The sequence below is a fragment of the Xylaria bambusicola genome (genome assembly GCF_022495145.1).
Source record: "Xylaria bambusicola strain CBS 139988 unplaced genomic scaffold F5B22scaffold_14, whole genome shotgun sequence".
NCBI lineage: Eukaryota > Fungi > Ascomycota > Sordariomycetes > Xylariales > Xylariaceae > Xylaria > Xylaria bambusicola.
In genome coordinates, this window is record NW_025953567.1 from 591,422 (window position 1) to 611,950 (window position 20,529).

The 20,529-nt window shown below is 47.8% G+C and overlaps 10 protein-coding genes across 10 annotated transcripts; 7 read left to right on the forward strand and 3 right to left on the reverse strand.

The window, feature by feature from the left end:
* Positions 1 to 470: 470 nt before the first annotated feature.
* On the forward strand, positions 471 to 2,223 carry F5B22DRAFT_89923 (nucleoside phosphorylase domain-containing protein). Its single transcript, XM_047980673.1, has 2 exons — positions 471 to 534; positions 677 to 2,223. The coding sequence occupies exon 2, from the start codon at positions 899 to 901 to the stop codon at positions 1,961 to 1,963; it is 1,065 nt and encodes a 354-aa protein (XP_047832161.1). The 5' UTR covers positions 471 to 534; positions 677 to 898; the 3' UTR covers positions 1,964 to 2,223.
* F5B22DRAFT_89933 (uncharacterized protein) lies at positions 2,160 to 3,274 on the forward strand. The gene has a single exon (XM_047980675.1). The coding sequence runs from the start codon at positions 2,484 to 2,486 to the stop codon at positions 3,105 to 3,107; it is 624 nt and encodes a 207-aa protein (XP_047832162.1). The 5' UTR covers positions 2,160 to 2,483; the 3' UTR covers positions 3,108 to 3,274.
* On the reverse strand, positions 3,275 to 4,813 carry F5B22DRAFT_89932 (zinc alcohol dehydrogenase). Its single transcript, XM_047980674.1, has 3 exons — positions 4,038 to 4,813; positions 3,584 to 3,949; positions 3,275 to 3,526 (listed from the first exon to the last, which is right to left on the reverse strand). Exons 1-3 carry the CDS (start codon positions 4,659 to 4,661, stop codon positions 3,443 to 3,445), a joined length of 1,074 nt encoding a protein of 357 aa, XP_047832163.1. The 5' UTR covers positions 4,662 to 4,813; the 3' UTR covers positions 3,275 to 3,442.
* A 175-nt stretch (positions 4,814 to 4,988) lies between these two features.
* F5B22DRAFT_601550 (uncharacterized protein) lies at positions 4,989 to 7,350 on the forward strand. Its single transcript, XM_047974620.1, has 5 exons — positions 4,989 to 5,260; positions 5,326 to 5,492; positions 5,545 to 5,766; positions 5,831 to 6,215; positions 6,280 to 7,350. The coding sequence occupies exons 1-5, from the start codon at positions 5,119 to 5,121 to the stop codon at positions 7,005 to 7,007; spliced, it is 1,644 nt and encodes a 547-aa protein (XP_047832164.1). The 5' UTR covers positions 4,989 to 5,118; the 3' UTR covers positions 7,008 to 7,350.
* On the forward strand, positions 7,133 to 8,235 carry F5B22DRAFT_645310 (uncharacterized protein; the record flags this gene model as incomplete). The annotated part of the gene is made up of 2 exons (XM_047978559.1): positions 7,133 to 7,507; positions 8,179 to 8,235. 2 exons carry the CDS (start codon positions 7,133 to 7,135, stop codon positions 8,233 to 8,235), a joined length of 432 nt encoding a protein of 143 aa, XP_047832165.1.
* A 1,372-nt stretch (positions 8,236 to 9,607) lies between these two features.
* Positions 9,608 to 10,883, forward strand: F5B22DRAFT_645311 (uncharacterized protein; the record flags this gene model as incomplete). Its single annotated transcript, XM_047978560.1, has 2 exons — positions 9,608 to 10,167; positions 10,229 to 10,883. 2 exons carry the CDS (start codon positions 9,608 to 9,610, stop codon positions 10,881 to 10,883), a joined length of 1,215 nt encoding a protein of 404 aa, XP_047832166.1.
* Positions 10,884 to 11,973: 1,090 nt separating this feature from the next.
* On the reverse strand, positions 11,974 to 12,861 carry F5B22DRAFT_601555 (uncharacterized protein). Its single transcript, XM_047974621.1, has one exon. It carries the CDS (start codon positions 12,804 to 12,806, stop codon positions 12,489 to 12,491), a length of 318 nt encoding a protein of 105 aa, XP_047832167.1. The 5' UTR covers positions 12,807 to 12,861; the 3' UTR covers positions 11,974 to 12,488.
* A 168-nt stretch (positions 12,862 to 13,029) lies between these two features.
* F5B22DRAFT_601556 (uncharacterized protein) lies at positions 13,030 to 15,103 on the forward strand. Its single transcript, XM_047974622.1, has one exon. It carries the CDS (start codon positions 13,139 to 13,141, stop codon positions 14,912 to 14,914), a length of 1,776 nt encoding a protein of 591 aa, XP_047832168.1. The 5' UTR covers positions 13,030 to 13,138; the 3' UTR covers positions 14,915 to 15,103.
* Positions 15,085 to 17,002, reverse strand: F5B22DRAFT_89991 (DHHC zinc finger protein). Its single transcript, XM_047980676.1, has 3 exons — positions 16,962 to 17,002; positions 16,594 to 16,890; positions 15,085 to 16,405 (listed from the first exon to the last, which is right to left on the reverse strand). The coding sequence occupies exons 2-3, from the start codon at positions 16,680 to 16,682 to the stop codon at positions 15,256 to 15,258; spliced, it is 1,239 nt and encodes a 412-aa protein (XP_047832169.1). The 5' UTR covers positions 16,683 to 16,890; positions 16,962 to 17,002; the 3' UTR covers positions 15,085 to 15,255.
* A 634-nt stretch (positions 17,003 to 17,636) lies between these two features.
* On the forward strand, positions 17,637 to 20,434 carry F5B22DRAFT_645315 (TRF2-interacting telomeric protein/Rap1 C terminal domain-containing protein; the record flags this gene model as incomplete). Its single annotated transcript, XM_047978561.1, has 4 exons — positions 17,637 to 17,786; positions 17,850 to 18,176; positions 18,232 to 18,510; positions 18,560 to 20,434. 4 exons carry the CDS (start codon positions 17,637 to 17,639, stop codon positions 20,432 to 20,434), a joined length of 2,631 nt encoding a protein of 876 aa, XP_047832170.1.
* Between the last annotated feature and the right edge of the window lie 95 nt (positions 20,435 to 20,529).

The window sequence follows — 20,529 nt, forward strand, 5'->3', positions numbered from 1 at the left end:
TACATAGCAGTTAATCCAGGCCTCCGCAAGGGTATTGGGACATGGCAAGCTACCCACTACTATTTTATATATATAATAGCTTTAAAGCTATTTTCTTACTTTTTAAACGTATTAGGTTATAATTACGTATCTATTCCTTTTAGGACTTTTATGCCTTATACGTTCAGTTTGTTTCTTTTAAGCTTAGAACTTTATTTAGTATACCTAAAGGGGTTGGTATTGGTTATGGAGGGCAATGATGGACGCAACTCCGTATTCGGGGCGGTAATCTAGCCAGCCGCCGTTAAGCATCCGTAGTCCATTACAACCATTTACCGCTGGGGCTTATAGCTAGGCTGGGCTACGGTAGGTATATAATAGGTTGGCGGGTAGGTGGGCATGATGGCGGCAAGCAGGCTTATCGTCAAAGCTGGGGGGGGTGTTGTGCTTTTGGGTATACCAGTCCGCGTTGCATTTACAACTGCATATATTGGGAGGCTGTGCAGCATTGAGAGGTATCCATTGGCTGATTCATGCAGCGCTTATTTTGGAGATGTAAGGTGCCCATTGTCATGCTGTGTATGGGCTCTCCCCAGGGGGCCAAAAAGGTGCGATACGCCTCTGATATGCAAAGAATACGCAGGTTTGGGGGCTGAAACTTACTACAGTACCATACCCATCTAATTCGATACTCTAGCTATAAGGCTCAGCCCCAGCAGACTCGATTCAGGTCGGGCACCACCAGCATTCCGGTGATGCCATCCAGCGGGACGCAGGAACAACTACTTTGCGCGCACAAATTTATCTTCGTGATCTTTCATACTAAGTAGTGCGCTCAGTCTGAATAACCGAACAAATCCATTTAAACCAATTGGGATTGAGTGTAGGTACTACAATAAACAACACGCAACAAGCAACTATGGCGTCTTTAACCCAGAAGACTCGAGACGTATATACCGTCGGCATTCTTTGCGCTATGGACCTAGAACGGAATGCAGTCCGCTACATGCTAGATGAAGAGCACCGTCGCCTCCCAAGTCAGCCAGGCGATTCTAACAGCTACACTCTTGGTGAGCTCCACGGCCACAACGTGGTTCTGGCCTGTCTACCGAGTCAGCAGGGGAAAGGTGCCGCTGCGACCGTTGCCACGAACATGTCGCGTTCTTTTCCATCGATCAAATGGCGGTTATTCGTGGGAATTGGCGGCGGCGTCCCTAGCGATAAACATGACATTCGTCTTGGCGACGTAGTGATCAGCATGCCTGAAGGTGAGCATGCAGGCGTCGTTCAGTATGACCTAAAGAGGGAGACGAATTCAGGATTTGAATTAAAGGGGTTTCTGTGGCCACTGCCTGCTCTCCTTCGGAATGCTGCTCAGGATATGCGATCTGACCACCGTGGCCGAGACAATATGATCGAAGAGTACATAGAGGCCATGGTCAAGAAATGGCCGCGCATGCTTTCATATAAACAACCGATTGCGCCAGATGTCCTCTTCCACGCAGACTACCCCCATCCTCCTAGCGTACCAATCTGCAATGGCAACTGTGATCCTTCTCGAGCCGTCACACGGCCCACGCGTCAGTTCAAGGGTCCTGAAATTCACTACGGGCTGATTGCCTCCGGGGATAGTGTCATCAAAAACGCAACGACAAGAGATGAGCTTTCCCGTAGGTTCGCGGGTGATGTCCTCTGTTTCGAGATGGAAGCGGCCGGGTTGATGACTGAGTACCCGTCGATCGTGATTCGCGGCATTTCCGACTACGCGGATTCGCACAAGAACAACACTTGGCAGCATTACGCCGCCGCGACAGCAGCAGCCTGTGCGAAGGAGCTCTTGTCTTATATCAACCCTGAAGTCGCGGCAACTGAGCCAGCTCCCACACTTGGACATGAGCCACTAGCAAGCAATGTATTTACTGGTCAGGGTATACAAAGCACGGGAAGTGTCCACATTGGCAGAGATTTCAAGATTATTAGGTAGAGATGGCTATTTACTTGAACTTGTCGGTAATGAAGACGACCACTTTATGCAGGATAATTGCCATGCGTATTCAGAAACAGTAGTTCTTGAGTTAGCATATTGACGAGCAGCCGTCGTGTGTAACGTCCAGATTATGCCAACCCGCAGCAAAGACTGTGATGTATGCACGAACAGTCAGAGAAGAATATCAAATATTGGGGATCCCTTACTAAGACAGAGCAGCTAACTACAGCCGGACTAATTTAGCTGGGTAGGAATGCCGAAGAAAAGCTTATGGAACATGTTAGGTTATTGCAAGTGAATATACAATGCCTTTGTGTTGAATTTTTGAGATCGGAACCACGAAACAAAAAGAAAAAGAAAATATTGCAAACAATGCAGGTGTAGGAACATCACAATCAATTACAAATACAAGGAAGTCCTTCCTTATTTCCAATTACTCGTCCAGAGTCAAGCGATACCACTAATTAATTTTTCAGATCTTCTGTTTCAAGTTCCCATTTCCTGATTATCAGAAATCATGTCTCTACAGCCAAATAAGTATTCACAAGAGGTGAGCGGGCGGGCTCAACGACCACGTGAGTTTCAAATCGCCCCAGAAAGCGGTGCGTTCCTGTCTGCAAAGCATCAATACCTAGCCACCTTTAGGCACATAGAATGCACTACTAACATAGGATGCTCTACCTCTGCCTCTGTAGTCATCATGCCTCGTTCCAAGCAGGGAGACGAAAAAGGCCTCCGCCGATGGATGGAAGTTTGCAATGGGGGCTGTAATGAAATGAAACTGCCCAAAGGAGCCAGCTCAGGGGGCTTTTCAATTAGGGACAAGGCCATCGAAGCTGCCTTGTACGAGAGCACCCAAACAAACTGTCAAACTCTACACTCGCAACGGTCAGGAGCTCCTGAGATACTTAATTCACGTGTAGTGTGGTCTACCGACTCGCCTATTCCGGCCTATTTCTCTCCAAGCCACAACGGTCTCATACCTCACGGCCCCGAAGTAACGATGGGGCATCTAGCTCTCATGCAGGTAAGGGGTCACATAGACACCATACAAGTTGATTTTCAGACACCTCAGAGTTCAACCCAACGCTACAAAAGAGCAATTAGTAAGTTTTTTAACAGAGTCAGGTGGGTCGGCTAAAACCAAGGGGCCAATGTAGAGAAGCTGGTCTATCAGGTAGTTTCAAAATTTCCCCTTGTACAGGTGGTCAATATTAAGTCCTTAGTAAATTAAAAGTTGTCAAAGACGTCTTTTCGAACAAGAATAATTACTACCCTTCTTTCTTATCCTTAGACAATGCAGTATGGTAGTTCCAGCATTTCCTAACCTCCTTTTTTCGTTATTTCTTACCGTGACCTGGTCGGCTTGAAAGTGGGAAATAAATACCATACATGCATTCCGTCTTGGAAAGGGGCAGAAACCACGTAATCATTGAATGATATCAGGTATGCTATAGACAATACCCTAAACCGTCCCTAAGCTACATGTTCTCTCGCCTCCTGTTTCACTCTTATGACTATTTTCCCAACCGTTCTCTGACTGGCTAAAGCCTCGAAAGCCTTGAGAAGGTTAGCGACATAATTATTATAGATCTAATTACAAAAGGGGGGTCTTACCTTCAACGCATCGTCAATTTCGAATACAGAATCGATCGGAACCTCCTTGATGCAACCCTTTTCGAACCAATTGACTACTTCTAGAGCTGAGGACCCGGAGGGATTGCTAAAGACACTTGAGTAAGTCCTCGGAATCCCTCCTAAGAGCACGGGCCAGTGGTTGAACTTGAACTCTGCAATGAACCCCAAAGGCCCGTGTACAATGCTATGATATTTGCCATCGATCTTCAGATATCCCGGAGAACGATAGTATAGCGTATCGTTGCCGACGCAGTCAAAGATAGCGTCAAAAGGCCTGCACCCGGTGGAAGTGGCGAGAGAAGTAAGGTGGCCGTAGAGGTCATCATGAGCCGTATAGTCTACGACCTACAACAATATCAGCAATTAGAGCGTGTAATTTTGGAAAAGAGAGTATAAGGTCATGAAAACATGTGTCATGGCCCGTTAAACTTACTTCTTCAGCGCCTAGCCTGCGAACTAAATCCATGTTTCTTGAGGAACAGATCCCGGTAACATGTACCCCTATTCCGTGAAGCATCTGGGTTAGGATGCAACCTACTCCGCCGCTCGCACCATTGAGTAGGACCCTGTCCCCCTCTCGAAGATTTGCGGTGCGCAACATCACGATACTCGTTTGCCCAACGATACCAAAGAGGCCCGCTGCGACGCACTCCTCTACGCCATTGGGCTTTTCCACGACTATATGCGCGGGCACGACCAAGTACTCGGCTAGTGAGCCGACGCCACGTAGGATACTGGTCATTGGCACCGTGCCGGCAACAATCATTCCCGTGCGTATGCCTGTAGCCGACGTAGGAGAGAGCTGTCCAACCTGTACCACTTCTCCAACAAAATCCATACCGGCGATGGCGACTTTTCTGAAGGGGATGGAGTGGGCGATCATTTTGGGGTCTCCGGGGTTGATTGCCACATAGGAGACTTTAACCAGAATCTCTCCGGCTTTGGGCGGTGCAGGAGTCGGCCAATCCGTTTTCAATTGAAGAACATCTCGAAGTCTTCCAGATCCGAAGGCAACCCATGCCTTCATCGTTTGTGGAATATTGGTTTGAGGGGCCATCTTGGCGACGCTGGTGCAATGAGATGGGGTGCTGACCGATTCGTCATTATGTCCGGACTAGCAAAATGGGTAGCACCTTTATATATGCGAGGACTTAGGTTCGAACAATTGGAAGAGAATATCGTGATGAGTGTCTAGGAGTTGCAGCTGTCTGACGATGACATCGGCTTCGATAGATAGCGATTTCAAAGCTACGCTAATTAGCTTGACGCGTCGCCTAAAACGGCAATGCGAACCGCACAGGCTCCCGGAAGGGGAGGCAGATCCGCATCACGCTTATGAAGCGGGAATAGGGGTGGATTTTGTTGACTAAGGAGACTTGGCGCACCTGACTACTCGAACTTGCCATGCTAAACGATGCTAGATGGCGAGTGGCTATAATGCTGAATAATTCTACTGACTCTCTATTATTATCATCGGACCGAGCTATGCAGCATATGCGCACGAAGTCGAGCACATGGTTTCTAGGGGCAGTATTATGGTAGAGTCCAGAGAGTCTGCCTCATTGCCGAAAGATGAAGCACGCCCAAGTAAAGTGAAACATCGTTACTCGCGTACGCGAAGCGGCTGCCAACGCTGTCGTGCTCAACGTCGCAAATGTGCGTATCATCCCAATCCATTCGTGGATGAAGATCTTGGACTGATACATAAGGGAGCGCCTCAGGCGACGAAAGAAAGCCCCGGTGTGATCGCTGTCTCAACGCCAATGTCGCATGCACCTATGCCACGCATCTATCATTCAAACCCAAGAACTCTAGGATATTATCAAATGCATTCGGATCAACGCTGAACGGGACCTCAGAACATGTGAATACGTATCCTGCTATAGAGGCATGTCTGTATTCCCTACCTAATTGATGGAGTGCTGACGCCGGCTATCTAGTTCATCACTTTTGATCATGGCACGAGTGGCACAAAAGCTACCGATCATTCGCCCAGCTCATCTTGCGGTGAACGCCTCGTCAACCACGATCCACCAGTCAGTACATTTCAGGACCATGCTAGTCTAGAATCAGCTGAGGGCTGGCCACTCGTGGGGCGGAGTCCGCTTTCAAGTGCCGAGGCTGAGTTGTTGAAGTATTATAATCATCATATTGCTCCCTGGGTAAGGAAAGCCTATTCTCCAATTGTTTTCCGGCCCCTAACTTCAAGTCTGCCCGTTCTTCTAGCTAGACGTCTACGATGAAGGACGCACGTTTGGTCGCCATGTCACCAGACTAGCAATGACTTCCCCTTGTGTCCTCGAGCTGCTGTTACAAGTCTCGGCAGTATTTTCCAATCGTCCAATAGAAACTGTTACACGTCGCGGTGCCGGCCTTTTTCACTTCCAGGCCATGTCAAACCCATCAGATCTTGAATCTCCATCTGCTGCCCTCCAGTCGATCTCTTGTTTTGTCTTGGCGAGGACCCTTCTCTTTGTTGATAAGGTACCTGATTCGTGGGAACCAAGTTTTGAAGGGAGCGGGGCGTTTCGTTACTTTCGCAGATTCGACTTCAGCAACACGATTCAGCAGCAAATATGGTTCGCCTTTCTGACGTTGATCTTAAGACTAGGTATGTCAGAGTCTTTATGATGCTAGCATGGTGTCTCCCACTAATTGTCAGGGAAATGAAAAAGAGATCGCTTATTGTCTTGTGTATCAGCGAGCTCCGGTCTGGATCCCTGAACTTGCTCAACAAATCGAAGCAAGATTGGATGCGAAACCTATAGGCGAGGAAAAAGACCATCAGGTTCTCCATGCCTCTCTCAGATGTCTAGTGTTGCTTGTTCATGTGATGCAGCTTTGTATCACGCCTCCAGAAGCGGAACAACACATTACGGCATCGAGCATGAATACCTCTACTCGCGTCCAGAAATGGAAAGACATTTCAAAGGGGTTAAGTGAATGGTATCATAATCGTCCTCCGAATTTTGAACCATTAGTGGATGTTGCGAGTTCGGGAGATGCCTTTCCTACAGTAATATTCACAGATGGAGCTAGCATAGCTTCGAACACATTATATCACACAGCTATGTTGCTACTTCTCACCAGCAAGTCTAATCTATCGGCCTTCGAAAAAAATAATAAAGAAGATAACACAGACGTGACGCAGAGTTCTCCCGAATGGCACGCCCATCGAATATGCGGCATTGCCATAAGCAGTGAACCCGAATATGCCCGATCTTGGGGCCCTGAAACCATAGCGGCATTCTCACTCGCCGCACAGCATGCGAAACACAGCTCTCAACAAAACGACATTCTTAAATGTTTCGGTCAATTGAAAGCTGGAGGATGGCATATTGATGGTCTGGCTGATAAAGTAAGAAGCCAGTGGAAATCCGTTGGTCGATATGCCAGCGACTGATTTTGCTAACGATGCCCGGTCAATCGATTCGGCCAACTAAAAGTCTGGCTCTTCAATACCCAATTGATGCTATTACGGCTATATCGGAATCACATATCTTTAAGCTTGAATAGGACTCAAGCACGATGTCGCTCCTAACTCCCGATGAAATACGCGGCCAGTTTGAGAGCGATGACACCCGTCTAATTGGTGAGGGGACACGCTTCAAGGTTGTCAAGGATGGACAGGACTCAAGTGCAGCGATGAATCCGCCCAGTGTACTTCTACGCCTCAGAGACGTGGACTCAAGGGCATTAGATAATAGAGACAGAATGGAGAATGAGATACGAAATAGGATCACAAATCAACGTTACCGTCTTCATAACCTTAGTTTCGATGTCGTGAATGGTACGCTGAGGAAGTTTTGGGGGAACCAGAACGCCGTAAGGACTATCAATGAATGGAATGCCGCCATCGTAGCAGCAGAAGCAGAACTTTCTACTAAGAACTGTGCCTGGTTCGTAAGTTCAACTTCCGTGTCTTTCTGCCTTCAGTTGACAGCCGCATGGTCAAGCTTAGAAAAATGTCGCTCCATATTGGATTTTCTCTGTTGGGACCTGGTATTATGTTGGTTAATGACTTCTATCGTTGCGCGAGGGTCGTTCCAACCTTCTTGCGGGCAAAGCTGAAGCTATATACAGGAAGGGTTTCTTTGTTGCTTTACAGCCTTATAGCTGCCTTATAGCCTTTTGCCACTCTCATCAGTAGATATTTTCAACGTGCCTTCTTGCAGGTTGTGCTTTCAAGAAGCCCAAGGGGTAAAGTCACATATAGACCAAACAAGCTCACTCAAAGCCCACTCATTATAAATTCCCGGTAGGATTCAGATTTATAATTGAATGACACCGAGGTGCCGATTATAAATACTTACCTAACATGGAAAAGCTAAGGAAAAAGGCAACATATGTGCCCCTTGAGGCACGCTGTGAGGTTTTTACCAAATCAATGTATATTGTAAGACGGTAACCCCAAAACTCAATGCCGACTAATCCCTCTCGAGTCTCACTTGTAAGCCGCAGCCACCCCAGTGAGCGAGCGACTCGCTTGCATACTATTTGGCTAATTACTATTCACCACGCGTCGTAGCAACTTGAGAACAGGGTTAAGGCAAACACTACTAACAAGCTTAAAGAAGGAGATAAGGGGAAAGCCCCGGAGGTGGTTCTCGCAAGAAGCATCGAATGCCTAGAGAGTAGGCACGAGCTTACAGGACGAATATCGTCACAGCGTTTCTATAACGCAGTATGTTCAGAGGGGAGCTTCAGGGGTGGGATTATACGAGTGCTAATCGACTAGGACTTTGGCTTGGCTAATGGGTATCGTAATGGTCTTCGTAAAAAGTAACGTGAACACTGAAGTCCGGAAATAAGGCAGTGAGCATGATATAGTAGAAAATAAAAGATAACCAGAATGCTTATAGTCACGCTAAATCGAGGTCCGTAGAAGGTTGAATGGGTACCTAGGTATATTAGTCTTATATACAATATAGCATAGTTAAATTCTTGTCACTGCTGTGCACGCGCATAGTATTCTTTTTACTGTCATGACATTGACACTCTAGCTATAGTCAGTATCTCATCACAATACATAGTAGGTGAAGCCTACATGTACTACCTATGACTACTACGTATGTGGGTTTGTCAAAATGGTCGGAGATTTTTTACCCGGTGGTTTATATCCGGAATAATTAGACAGCCCCCGACCCGACGGCGATAACGGTAAATACCGGATGCGATCGTCGCGAGAGCGGTGCTTCGCGGAATGGTGCAAGGCAAAATCGCTTGCGCAATTTACACGTTGGTTGACGCCATCCGTATCTATCTTTTGACTTGATCAAAGAAACCGCGCGGTTCTTAATCATCTCTCATAATCTTCTACTCGACTCTTTTCCGTATTAACCCCCGACACCGCTTGGCAGGCTAGGCCTGTTCCATCATGCATACAACTGTCTGCTTACACCGTCTCCTTATCGATATTAAGATCGTAGCAGTTATTTGAAGTGACTAAGTTCCAATTTATGTATTTGTCAGCCCTCTATCGTCCGGACAGGACGAATATCTGCTGTCATCATGGCTCAAATCCATACCAAGACTCTTCATACGCTACCAGCCCTGGGCAACCAATATCCGCCCCTAACGGTTAACAGGGGCGCTTATGTTGACATTCGGAAGTATCTTGTGTGAATGCAACCCCCTTACATTTAGGACTACACTTGTCAGTCGAGACTGATAGTATATCGGTAACAGAGAACATCCCGATGTGGAGCATAATGCGGCGTTCGGAGCATGTTGTGGTAGCGATGGATTTCGGAGGGTCGGTAGTCGGGCCTCTAAAAGCTGTGCGTCTGTAGTTTGGCACAGAATTGTGATATATAGTGTGTCTGCCATCATGTGTCTTTCACCTTGTATTCAAGATCTTCGCGTTCAACTTAAATAACCATCTGTTGGCATTGTCTGTTTGTCTTTACCTCATTGATCACCCTGGTCCTTTTGCCAACTTCATCACTAGCGTTGCCCTTAAGTTGTCTTGGATCTCAAGATATTCAAGTTCTCGCTGTCATAATGTCGATTGAAATCCCTCTGAAGTACAAGCACTTGCTGGAGCCTGTCGACAATGTCGACAAGATCGATAACAGAACTGATGATGAAATAATCAACTCGCTCAGGGAGTACAAGCCTGTTACATCCGAGAAGAACATATGGACCTTTTGGGATAGTGGTATCGATGGCATGCCGGCTTGGTGCCGCCGTAACGTCGTAGGCTGGGTTCGCATCAGTGGACCTGAGTGGACTATCCGCATTGTCGACGACATTCCCGACTCTCCCAATTATGGCGGGAAGTTTATCCCCAAAGGGCTGCCTGATTCCTACTATGCAGGAACCATGGACGGCACCCATCCTGGGCCTCATAAGGCTGATTTCCTCCGAGGAGCGTGCATCTACGAATATGGAGGAGCATGGATAGACAGCAGCACTTTCTTGGTGAGGACGATCGACGATATATGCTGGGATGAGCTTGAGAATCCCGAGTCTCCATTTCGTGTAGCTGTTCCCGTGTTCTCTAGTGGTTTATTGAACTGCTTCATCGCTGCAAGAAAGCATGACCCATTCATCAAGCGATGGTAAGTAACAGGGCTGCGTGATTGTGCGTCTTGCGTAGTGGATACTAACACTGGATTCTAGGCAAGATATATTCATGGCTATATGGCAGGGCCACACCAATTCGAATGGATTGGCTAAGCATCCTTTGCTACAAGACATCATACCCCTTTGGTTGAAATTTTTTGAACCGCACATCAACGGCGGCATGGGTTTGACGGTAGACGTGGATAAAGTTACTGAGTATGCCGCTCAAATGCTGTGCTGGCAACGTGTTTTCATGCTCGAAGACGTCGGAGACGGATTCTCAGGGGCCGATTACTGGCCCAAGAACATTCTTCATATTAGGTGCATAGAAGAGCTTCTTCATGCCTTCTACGTGCCAGGGTCAGAAGTGCCCGATTTCAGGAGGGGAAAAGAACTATTCGAGCAATTCTCTCTCAAACGCGATGGACCCAAGGACTCGGCACAGTATCAAGCGGCAGAAAAGATGGTCTGGTCAGTGTTAACACAGTCATCTATGCTCAAGATAGGAACGATTAAAGGCATGGTGGACTGGGTATCCCTCAGTAATCTCTGGGCCCGTCCAGAGAACTTAGGGAAAGACTGTGAGCCTGGAACCTTTGTCGAGTTGCTGAGAATCGTCCCGCTACACTACAGGCAGCGCCGAAAAGGGATTAAGACTTTTGAGGGAAATAAATACCCTGTCACTCTCAAGAAGGGACATCTTGAGCCCTAAGCCAGCAGGGAATGAGTCCTCCTTGTCGGTCTCCTAGGACTATAACAGTCACCGATAGAGACTGGCTGACCTAGCTTTCACCGAGTCACCAATGGCTCAATTAAAGGCATTCAGAATAGAGCAATGTTGTTAGAATTCAGATTATAGACCAATTCCTAGTAAACTCAACTCAAATAAAATTGCAAGCTTCATACATGCTCACTAATGTATCGTTCTTGCGGGGTATTTAGGTCCTCTGCTAGCAAGTCTTTCATGTCTTTATATAATGTTAAATGTGAGATTTGTAATACTGAGTGCAAAGCTCTCCTGGAGTTCCCGATCATCACTAACATAAGGCGACACGTCGAATCCCTTGATTTATCTCGAAATACATACCCGCAAGTCCCTGCGGATTACGAAGAGTTTAATGCAAACCGCCTGAAAAATGGCATCAGCGCTTAATGACATCCATAAAGATTGTATAGACTTTGTGAATAACTTATGAGTATGTCTATGTGAGTATTGGCCAAGAGGTATGAGGCATTTGATTAGTATTGGAGGGAAACGGGTGATCAAAGTTATCACTAGCAATATCAAAATAGTCATCAATTGCGTGCAGACTATACTTACATGCTCCGAAAGTAGGACTTCGGGCTAGGTTTAGGTAATCCGACGATAAAACTCAATTTACGATGCGAATTTGTAGGGCATAGAAGCGTAAGTATACCTTCGTTCAGGACACACACCGATGAGTATTTCACATATAAATGTTGGTTTAGAAATCAGGATGGGATTTTCTGACTGGGAGTTACATCTTACCTTGCACAGCCTCTAGTCCAGAGAGGTTGAGTAGCTCTTAACATATGCGGTCACTGTTCTATGTTTGCGGCTAAGATCTGTAAGGCATCGGCCAGTTTCTATGGCGAGTAGATTATCTTATAGAGTGACAAGTCATACTTATTAACAACGCTCGAATGTGATAAATGAGGGAAACTACCCGACTGAAGGCACTACGAGTTGGTGTATGCTATGTCTCGACTGGCCTTGCTCACAATGCCGTGATGTAATATTGAATTCCTAAGGGCATCTTGAGTGACCTCTTCATGTCACCTGAGAAAGTAGATAAGATTGGAAGTAAACAATTTGAGTTTATATTCTAGGTTGGCCAGTGAAACTCAACCAAGGGGCTTCGGCGACTATTTCACCACGCCGTAGTATCGCAAGCACCAATACCTTTTGATTAGGACGTTAATACATCGTATGCTGTACCAGAAAAGCCCTGTATCACAGTATCTTATGAACTGGGTGTTATACAGTAAAATACATATAACTCTTACTACAGGGTCGATATAATTATCTCTTCATGTGCGATTGAACTCTGGATGGTCAACTCTGTGTCTTGCATCTTTGTATCCGGCTTGTGGAATCCTGCCTTATGTGCGAAACGTTCAACTGCAGCTGACGCAACGCAACGCATCTTATGCGTGCCAGGAGATAAAGCCGTCGATTCGAGGTGAAATGCGCATAATCTCATTATCATTTGAGAAGGTTGGATGCGTGCCTAGTGTTGGCTCTGAGACGAAGGCTGGCAGCTTTCGCGTGTTCAAAAGTTCGGTGACGAACTGCTCAGATCTGATTTCTGCCATATTCCTTGGGAAGGTCCATACCAACCCTCCGCGCACTAAGTCTGATCCTCTCTTCTTCTTCCATGTTCATACCGGGGTTGTATCGTTCCAAAAGGGTAGTATACTGGCGCTGGGCTTTCAGGTACTGTATTAGCTGCTCAGCTTGGGCGATGGCGCTGTCTTGGGAGGCATCATTGGAGAAGCTCTGTCGCAGTTTCTGGTGAAGAGGGGACCTAGAGGCTGTCGACGAAAGCGGCCTGGGGGGTAGCTCTCGCAGTAAGGATCGGTATAAAGAGCGCAAATGTGCTGGTTGCGCCATGGTCGCTTCGGTGGTTGAAGATTGGGTGGCACGAGGTCGAACAAAAGGTACTTGGGAGTAAGATGCTACCGAGCAGGGGACTCAGGCATGGGATCACGATAAGATCATACAGCTGTCCCGATAAGACGCGATAAAACCTGATAAGATAAGATAAGATAAGATAAGATAAGATAAGATAATACCTGATGATGCAGCTGTTGGAAGCGGGTAGGCAAATGGACGGCATACTTAGCACAACACCTCTGTGGAAGCAATAGTATTTGGGGGCCGAGTCGCGGGAGAAGAAGAGAAATATTCACTCGAGATGTGTCTGATATGCCACTAATGCCGCGATGGCATATGCGACATCTCTTCAATTTAGGACGCTGCTGACATTGCCCACTGCGCTCCGCCCATTACTACTCAGCACAATTTCACCATCGGGACTACAATACATTCAATCCCGAATGTTCTGCGCTTCCCCTCTTCAGTACAGAAGAGCCAAGTATCCTAATGTTGCCGCATTTACCATACCGGAATTTAGAACGTCCTCGATTTCTGGGGTTACCCGTGACAAATTATTCAAGACTTCGTCGCTGTTGTCCGCGCCTGGCCAGCCCCTAGAGGAGGAGTTGACTAAACTATACGCAGACAACCCAGCCACCTTTATATATGCGGAGTCCGACTTCTACACTTTGAAGAAGAACACGCGCGTTCCCGAAGTGTGCATATTAGGTCGTTCGAATGTTGGCAAGTCATCCTTCGTTAACGCGCTCGCCATGCGCCGAAGCGATGCCCTGGCACGCGTCAGCAGCAAAGCCGGGAAGACGAGGTCGATGAATATGTATGGCTTTGGCCCTGCTCCAACGGTCAAAGAACTGCAAGCCCAGGGGTCTAAATACAAAGATGAGGACATACCAACTCATACATTTCATGTGGTCGATATGCCTGGGTATGGGCACGCATCACAGGAAGAATGGGGAAAGAATATTGCCTTATACATGAGTAAGAGACAGGCTGTGAAGGGGGCTATCGTTTTGATCGATGCAGAAGTCGGCCCGAAAGACTCCGACTTCCATCTGCTCCAGCTTCTCAGCGCTGCTCAGTTGAAGACAGCGATCGTCTTGACAAAAGCAGACAAAGTCAAGACAGGGTGGTTGGGTTTACATCAAACGTGTACAAAAATTGTGAAAGGTATTCTCGCTATCGAAGCCCAGATTACGGAGGGCACCTGGACTTGGGAGCGAGAGATCTATGTTACTGCTGTGGGTGCAAGAGACGCCGCCGTGGCACATTCAACGGTAACTACAGCTAGGCTGGCTGTGGCTCGATTAGCTGGGCTTGTGAAAGATGAGCGACCTAATGTGGAAAGGAACACGAGATGGTCGGGCAAGATGGTTTCATTCGACGACCTGCAACTTGCCCCTAGTACTGCCCATGGTTCTCCGAAAGATGACCACTATACAAACATTTCCAACCAGCCGACGCAAGACACGCCTTCTCGATTAAACGCTAGATCAGAACCACCTTTGTCCAGAAATTCTTTTGCAGACCTCGAGCACGCTGCAACCGCACACGGTAATGGTAGAGCTCGGAATTACGCAAGGTCAAGGCCTCAGAGCTTGAGGAAGGGCAATCGCGCGCATGCTCGCACATTCCATACTAAGGTGGCTCAACGAGGCAAACCAGCGCCTAAACAGCTAATACGCGCGGAGTTGGATGTCGTCCTCGGCGATTTTATAAAAACACTCAAAACGGACACCCCTCGCGATCAGGTACGCCGTCTACAGCAGGAGCGCGAGAGGCGCCCGCCAAAGCTCTTCCGAATTTCTTTCAAAAAGCGACAAAAGCGTCTAGCGCTTCACTTACAGCGGCAGTTTCCGGAACAAACGACGCGAACCCGTGCAGTCCTGGTTCAACGACTAGGGATCGAAGAACGCCGCCGCCAAGCTATGAATATTAGACAGGCCGAGTCCCAGATGCTCGTCGAATCTGAATGGCCCGTAGGGGAGGATGTGGGGAGCTCAATGGACGCCAATCATTTCATGGGGGTGAATGAATTTGATGAGGCATTTGCAGCTTCGAAAGGGTTCCCAAGTGACAAGAGCAAGAAAGGCATAGCTAAGTGAGCCGAATGAATCGATCAGCTCGATCCATCGTCCGATCCTCTCAATGCTAAATTGGCACAGCGGAAGTCTTAGCCCTGTATATGTCCTGTGTAAATCAGATTATACTAGAACTGAGTTTAAACTAAGATAGAATACATACTTGAATATGTATATGTATCAACACCAAAAAAATAATGCTAGCATATCTCATCACTTGTATATTCAAGCTATGTGTTGAATTTTATACACAGGTGGTTTTATGTACAAAGCCAAGAAAGCCAGCTTTGGCGATCCAATGCATCATCAATCCAACGCTTGAATCGTCTTAAACTAAAAGTCTACATGACATGAAGCTTCGAAGGTTAAGCTTTAGTCTTCTTATGCTTAGGTCTCTTGCCTCTCTCTAAATCTCCTTGGGGCTCTGCCCTGAATGAGTGATTTGGGACAAATATATCAACAAGATTGTCCCAAAACCCAATGTCGTATATGTTTTCCATGTCGCGCAGATGCCATACTCGCTCCCAAGGACCCTCACCAGGGGGTGCCATATCGTTTGGTGGCTCGCCGTCTTCTGTGCGCACAAGGATCTGCGCTGGTTCGACGGGCCATCTCGTCCAAGTAGCCTCGAACCGGGGGTGACGGTTTCGTTGGACGGGCAGGCGGCGTCGGAAAGCGAAACCGTCCGTCATTTCAGCTTGCCAATCCTGCCATTTCATGCTCTCGTTGGTGGTCGTACCGCAATAGATCAAGTAAATGTGGTATGCCAGCAAACCCCATACTAAAGGCGATGTCATAATAACAAGAAGGGTTACAGAGCCTACTCCTGCATCCCTCTGGATGCCATATGAAAGAAGGATGAAATAATGATGCCATGATTGTTGATGGTGTTTCCACAAAGAGAAGAGGCTACTGCGAGTTTGTGCATTCTCTGAGATCATGCGGAGGCCCAATACGCCACCGTAGGTTGTCAAAACTGCCGTCGATAATAGCAATAGCAAGAACCAATGCTGGTTGCCATACCCGACGCAGTTGTTAATGAAGACGCAATGGTGGTCGAGTCTAGCAACACAGCGCTTGCAGACCGCACAGTGCTTTGAACGTGGCGGCTTCAGTATCCTGCATGTTCGGCATTCCTGGCCAGGATGAAACAGTGTAAAGTCGTAAGGATAAAGCGACATGTAGTGCGTATGGGTTGCTGCCGTGATCACACCGGGATCACTATATGCCGCCAGGTATAAAAACACATAGGGCAAGATAATGACGATTGCCCCTGCAACCTGATGAAATCCGTTTAATCGCGGCCATGCTCCTGGCAGATACAAGATTTCGCCGACGGACAACAACAAGATATAGAATATCAATACAGTCGGATGCCGTCCGTACCAGACAGAGTGGCCAAACGCGCCGGCAGATGCAATGATGCGGCCACCAGTGAGTGCTTGGTCAAGCGCCAAGACACCGTTAGGCATGTAAACCCATAATGCTCTGTACATCCAGGCGATGGGAGTGCGCCTTTACAGCATGACGTCAGCGGAGTTCTCTGTGACCAAGTGATGGCCTGATAAGCTTCCATGCGCGTTATGTGGCTGACCGCGTGGACGAAATGACAGGCGCTAGCGTCTGCCAGTCACAACCTTGGGAATTTGAGAATTTGATAGGAGCCCAATAATAACAACAATAATAATAATAATCCTACTGACCTTAGCGCGGGGAGCCGACCGAAGAAGGCTACAAATGTCATGAACGAGATGGCCAGGACGACCGTGGCCACCTTGGCTATGAGCCCCATGGCGGGAAAAGTCCAGAATAAGTCGGCAATATCGATGCGCTGTCTCGGGGCTTGAACGGATCTATCATGGCAGAGTCTCTCTTGCTGATTCCTGCTACAAAGCCATCTGAAGTGTGGCCAGATCCGTGTCGCCGGCCGGTATCAAAATGCACTGCCAGAACGGACAGAGAAATCGAACTGAGGGCAGAGTCTAGTCTAGCAGTATGGTCTTAAAACCAAGCCTACTGTAAGTTGCAGGAAGTAGTGAGAAAAGAATCATCAGGCTCGACCTAGCTTTACCATTGGAGTTACCAAAGGGAAAAGTGATTCCCTAACATCCACAGCTCGCTGCTGACTCGTCCTTCGTGATTTGTGTCGCGGATGGGTCGGCCGTCTGTTACGCACCCGCACCCGCCTAAAGGTCGCTTTGAAGGATACGGCCCGCTAAAGACGGACCTATGCATTTAAAGGAGAGCCCCGCTACCCCGTTTCGTTAAGTAAATGGCCGCAAACTTCCACGTGATGGTTTCCCAAGTAGGAAATCGCGATCTTGCATCACGCGTCTTTGTGAAACGGAATCCACGAGACTTATGTGCTGCGGTTTGCTCTGCCTGACCTCGTTCGCGTTGTTCTATTTCAAGACTATAAAGTGCAGCCATGACCGAGTACTTCTCTCCGCGCCGTATCCCATTCCGGAAGCTGATGACATGGTTCTACCTTTGATCAAACTCACTGAATGTACCCAAACGCTTACCTTGCAATTCCGGCACTTGCAGCCAGTTACATCGAGCTCGTTCCAGCACAGGCGTAATAGCGCCATCAAAATCCATCACTTTACACAACTATACTTAACTCCCCTTGGCTTGCCAGTGGAATGAGTTCAACTGATTGCGCGAGCAATTCATTCTTAGCCTCAAATAACCCTGCCTGTCTCCTTCACATCCTGGAAGCGTAGTGTGGAACCAACAAATTCAAATGAGCGCGCCAGGGATAACATATTCCGGTGTGCTTGCTGAGAAGGGTGCCAACAGCAGTACAGATGTCGGCGCGGGGGTTTTTCGAGGGCTCAAATTCTGGGTTACAGCCCGTGTCCCTCACCGAAAAGCCTGCGTTGACACTATAGAGGTATGGAACATTGCGGCGATCCTTGTTTCCCAACCTGTGATCCAAGAGCTGATACTGTCCTAGAAAAATGGTGGCACCGTAATTCTTAAAGAAGGAAATGCCGATTTACTTATTTGCGACCCTGCAAAGCAGCCTGTGCCTGGTTCATACTCATATCAACTCGTCTCAGATGCCATTAAAGAGGGTTCCCTCGACTCGAAAGATAATTACTTATGCGAGTCGCTAGCGGCTAGTTCTGGTATCTCTAATAAGCCAGCCCCCAAAACCAAGCTCACCAGGGTCGCTTTCACAGAGGACGATGATAGCATCTTGACCAAGTATGTCCTAGAAATGGAGCGTTTGGGATATTCTACTTCTGGTAATGAAATATACAGGCAATTTGCGGAGGAAGTGAGTTTTTAACCCGTCGCACTATTCCGTCGATACACTGGCTTACTCATTGAAGCACACGCGGCATACCTGGCAATCGTGGCGAGACCGGTGGGCTAAGAAGTTAAAAAACCTCCCCCATCCATCGTTTTCAGACAGAGACCAATCGCCAAAAGTAAAAACGGCAGCAGTAGCTCCGAGTCAGGGTGTTACTGCTAGCAGCAGCCCTGTTGCTAGATCGAGGGCTCGGTTCACCACTGAAGAAGACGAGATCCTCCTGGAAACTATCCATCATGCGATTGAAAACCATGAAGCTTGGAATGGGTACCCACCATATAAGCGACTAGCTAGTGAGGTCGGTATAAAATTATCCCTTGATCAAGGCGACATCTAACATTGACTAGCTCCCTCAACGCACATATTCATCGTGGCGAGACCGCGCCTTGAATCACGTAGCAAGGCAATATAAGGATCAGATCGCACAATGGGAATTCGAGGCTGGATTCTCCCCAAGTGACAATGCAGATCCACCTGTCGATGGCGTTGACAGCCAAGGAACTCCAACAACCGAGAACAAGTCAGAAGTCACAGTCCAGTCAAGCGGGAATTTACTATTAGAAGCTGCTGGTTCGCCCAAAGAAACTGATCCTCACAAGAGCGTGGGTGTGAATGGTAGTTTGCAAGATCGGAACGCAGCATCATCCGCTATCCATGGACTCAGATCTCCCGAAACATCTACAGGTTTAAAGCACACACTTAGAAGCGAGGCATTAAGTTATTCGGCTTCGTCCCCAATACTAAGGCCCCCCGAATCCATAGAGGATAGCCTAATTACAACGGAAGGCCAATTCTATCGCGATTACAATACTTTCCTAGACACTGTTGGTATTGCAGAGAGGCAGATTCCTACTATTCGAGGCAAAGCTATATCTCTCTGGGGCCTTTGGCAGTCAGTCCGCTCGAAAAAGGTCGAGATTACGGAACTTGACTGGCAACAAATTGCCGAGGACTTAGGCTTTGATTGGGTTTCAATGGAAACAGTTCCCGAGGAGCTTCAACAATGCTATGAAGAACATCTTGCGCCCTTCGCAGATGCTGTGATGAATTTCAACGACTCCAGTGAAGATGAAGAAGTGATTGAAGGAGATGCTGACGTAGAAACCGATGCCCTCTTACCATCTTCACCCCCAGTTCTCCCATCTCTGAAACGGTCTTTTCCTCCCTCAAGCTCGGCGTTTGTCTTACAGACCTCACCAAAAAGGAGAAGAATAGATCGCACACATGAGATACCGTCAACTCCCGAGCATGAGGAAAGGATGCGGAACTTGAGATCATCAATCGGCCCTAGTAACACACCCACGAAGTCCCGACTTGGCCATTCTATTGTTACTGAGCCAGCTATGGAGAGACAGGCACAATCGAGCGCCCGAGACGCTGGCGAAATTACTGATAGACTAGGGCACACACAAGGGCAAAAACGACAGGTAGAACCAGAAACACAGGATTTTCGATTTGGTCCCGATACTCAAGCGCATTCGCATGGCGAAGGTCCAGACGATGCTGGCAGTGATTCTGATAGAGACACAACGCCGTCACAGCAACTTCGTTTAGAATCTGATAGCGCGTCCCCCAAGATAAAACAAAATAACCCAATTTTAACCTCACCTGGCCAGGGAATTGTCCAATTCACCCCGGCACCGAACCACAAAATTCGGGTCCCCTTCCAGTTGGATGACTCAGATGAGGACGTTGTACAGCGGAGTAATAAGGAGAGCGGGAATACATGTACATCACTTCCTACCGAGCAGGCACAACCGAAGCGGCGAACCTTACCTTCATCCTTTCTATCCAAATCCCCTGGCAGCCTAGCGACTCTACACAATGATCAAACATCATCTGCTCCAGTTCCCGAAACCGAACCGCGCCGGAGACCCTCCCCCCCTCAAGAGACGCCCGATGACATTATTGATCGTTTTGTCTCGTTGGGATACGGAAAGGATATCGTTCTTCGTTCCTTGAAGGCGACAAGCTGGATCATAGGCAACGCAGGTCAAGTCATGGAGATGCTGAAGCAAGGAGAGCCGCTACCCCCGAGGACTACTGGAGTCTGGACACAACGCGACGACGATTCGCTCGCGCTAGTATATTCGAAAGCCCCGCCTTCCACCGCAAAGGAGGAAAAGAAGCAACAGAAGGAAATGAAACGACTGCAGGCAAAACATGGGGCCGAGCAAATTGCACTACGCAAACAATATCTGCTAGATGAATTACCGGAGTAACGATTGTATGACCAGGACTTTAGATCTCTTCTACAGCGCGAGCTGGGTTTGTGGGCTATGTTATTCCTATTGTATCATGTACAGGCAGGGCGGCT

Excerpts from the sequence above, each read along its gene's own strand:
- F5B22DRAFT_89923 (XM_047980673.1), top strand. The coding sequence starts at position 899 with ATGGCGTCTTTAACCCAGAAGACTCGAGACGTATATACCGTCGGCATT.
- F5B22DRAFT_601550 (XM_047974620.1), top strand. The coding sequence starts at position 5,119 with ATGGTTTCTAGGGGCAGTATTATGGTAGAGTCCAGAGAGTCTGCCTCA. Across the intron at positions 5,261-5,325 it reads TCGTGCTCAACGTCGCAAAT|GCGACGAAAGAAAGCCCCGG; the intron begins GTGCGTATCATC and ends GGAGCGCCTCAG. Across the intron at positions 5,767-5,830 it reads ATCATCATATTGCTCCCTGG|CTAGACGTCTACGATGAAGG; the intron begins GTAAGGAAAGCC and ends CCGTTCTTCTAG.
- F5B22DRAFT_89933 (XM_047980675.1), top strand. The coding sequence starts at position 2,484 with ATGTCTCTACAGCCAAATAAGTATTCACAAGAGGTGAGCGGGCGGGCT.
- F5B22DRAFT_601555 (XM_047974621.1), bottom strand. The coding sequence starts at position 12,806 with ATGGCGCAACCAGCACATTTGCGCTCTTTATACCGATCCTTACTGCGA.
- F5B22DRAFT_601556 (XM_047974622.1), top strand. The coding sequence starts at position 13,139 with ATGGCATATGCGACATCTCTTCAATTTAGGACGCTGCTGACATTGCCC.
- F5B22DRAFT_89991 (XM_047980676.1), bottom strand. The coding sequence starts at position 16,682 with ATGGGGCTCATAGCCAAGGTGGCCACGGTCGTCCTGGCCATCTCGTTC. Across the intron at positions 16,406-16,593 it reads GGTCGGCTCCCCGCGCTAAG|GCGCACTCCCATCGCCTGGA; the intron begins GTCAGTAGGATT and ends CATGCTGTAAAG.
- F5B22DRAFT_89932 (XM_047980674.1), bottom strand. The coding sequence starts at position 4,661 with ATGGCCCCTCAAACCAATATTCCACAAACGATGAAGGCATGGGTTGCC. Across the intron at positions 3,950-4,037 it reads GCAGGCTAGGCGCTGAAGAA|GTCGTAGACTATACGGCTCA; the intron begins GTAAGTTTAACG and ends ATATTGTTGTAG. Across the intron at positions 3,527-3,583 it reads AAATTGACGATGCGTTGAAG|GCTTTCGAGGCTTTAGCCAG; the intron begins GTAAGACCCCCC and ends AACCTTCTCAAG.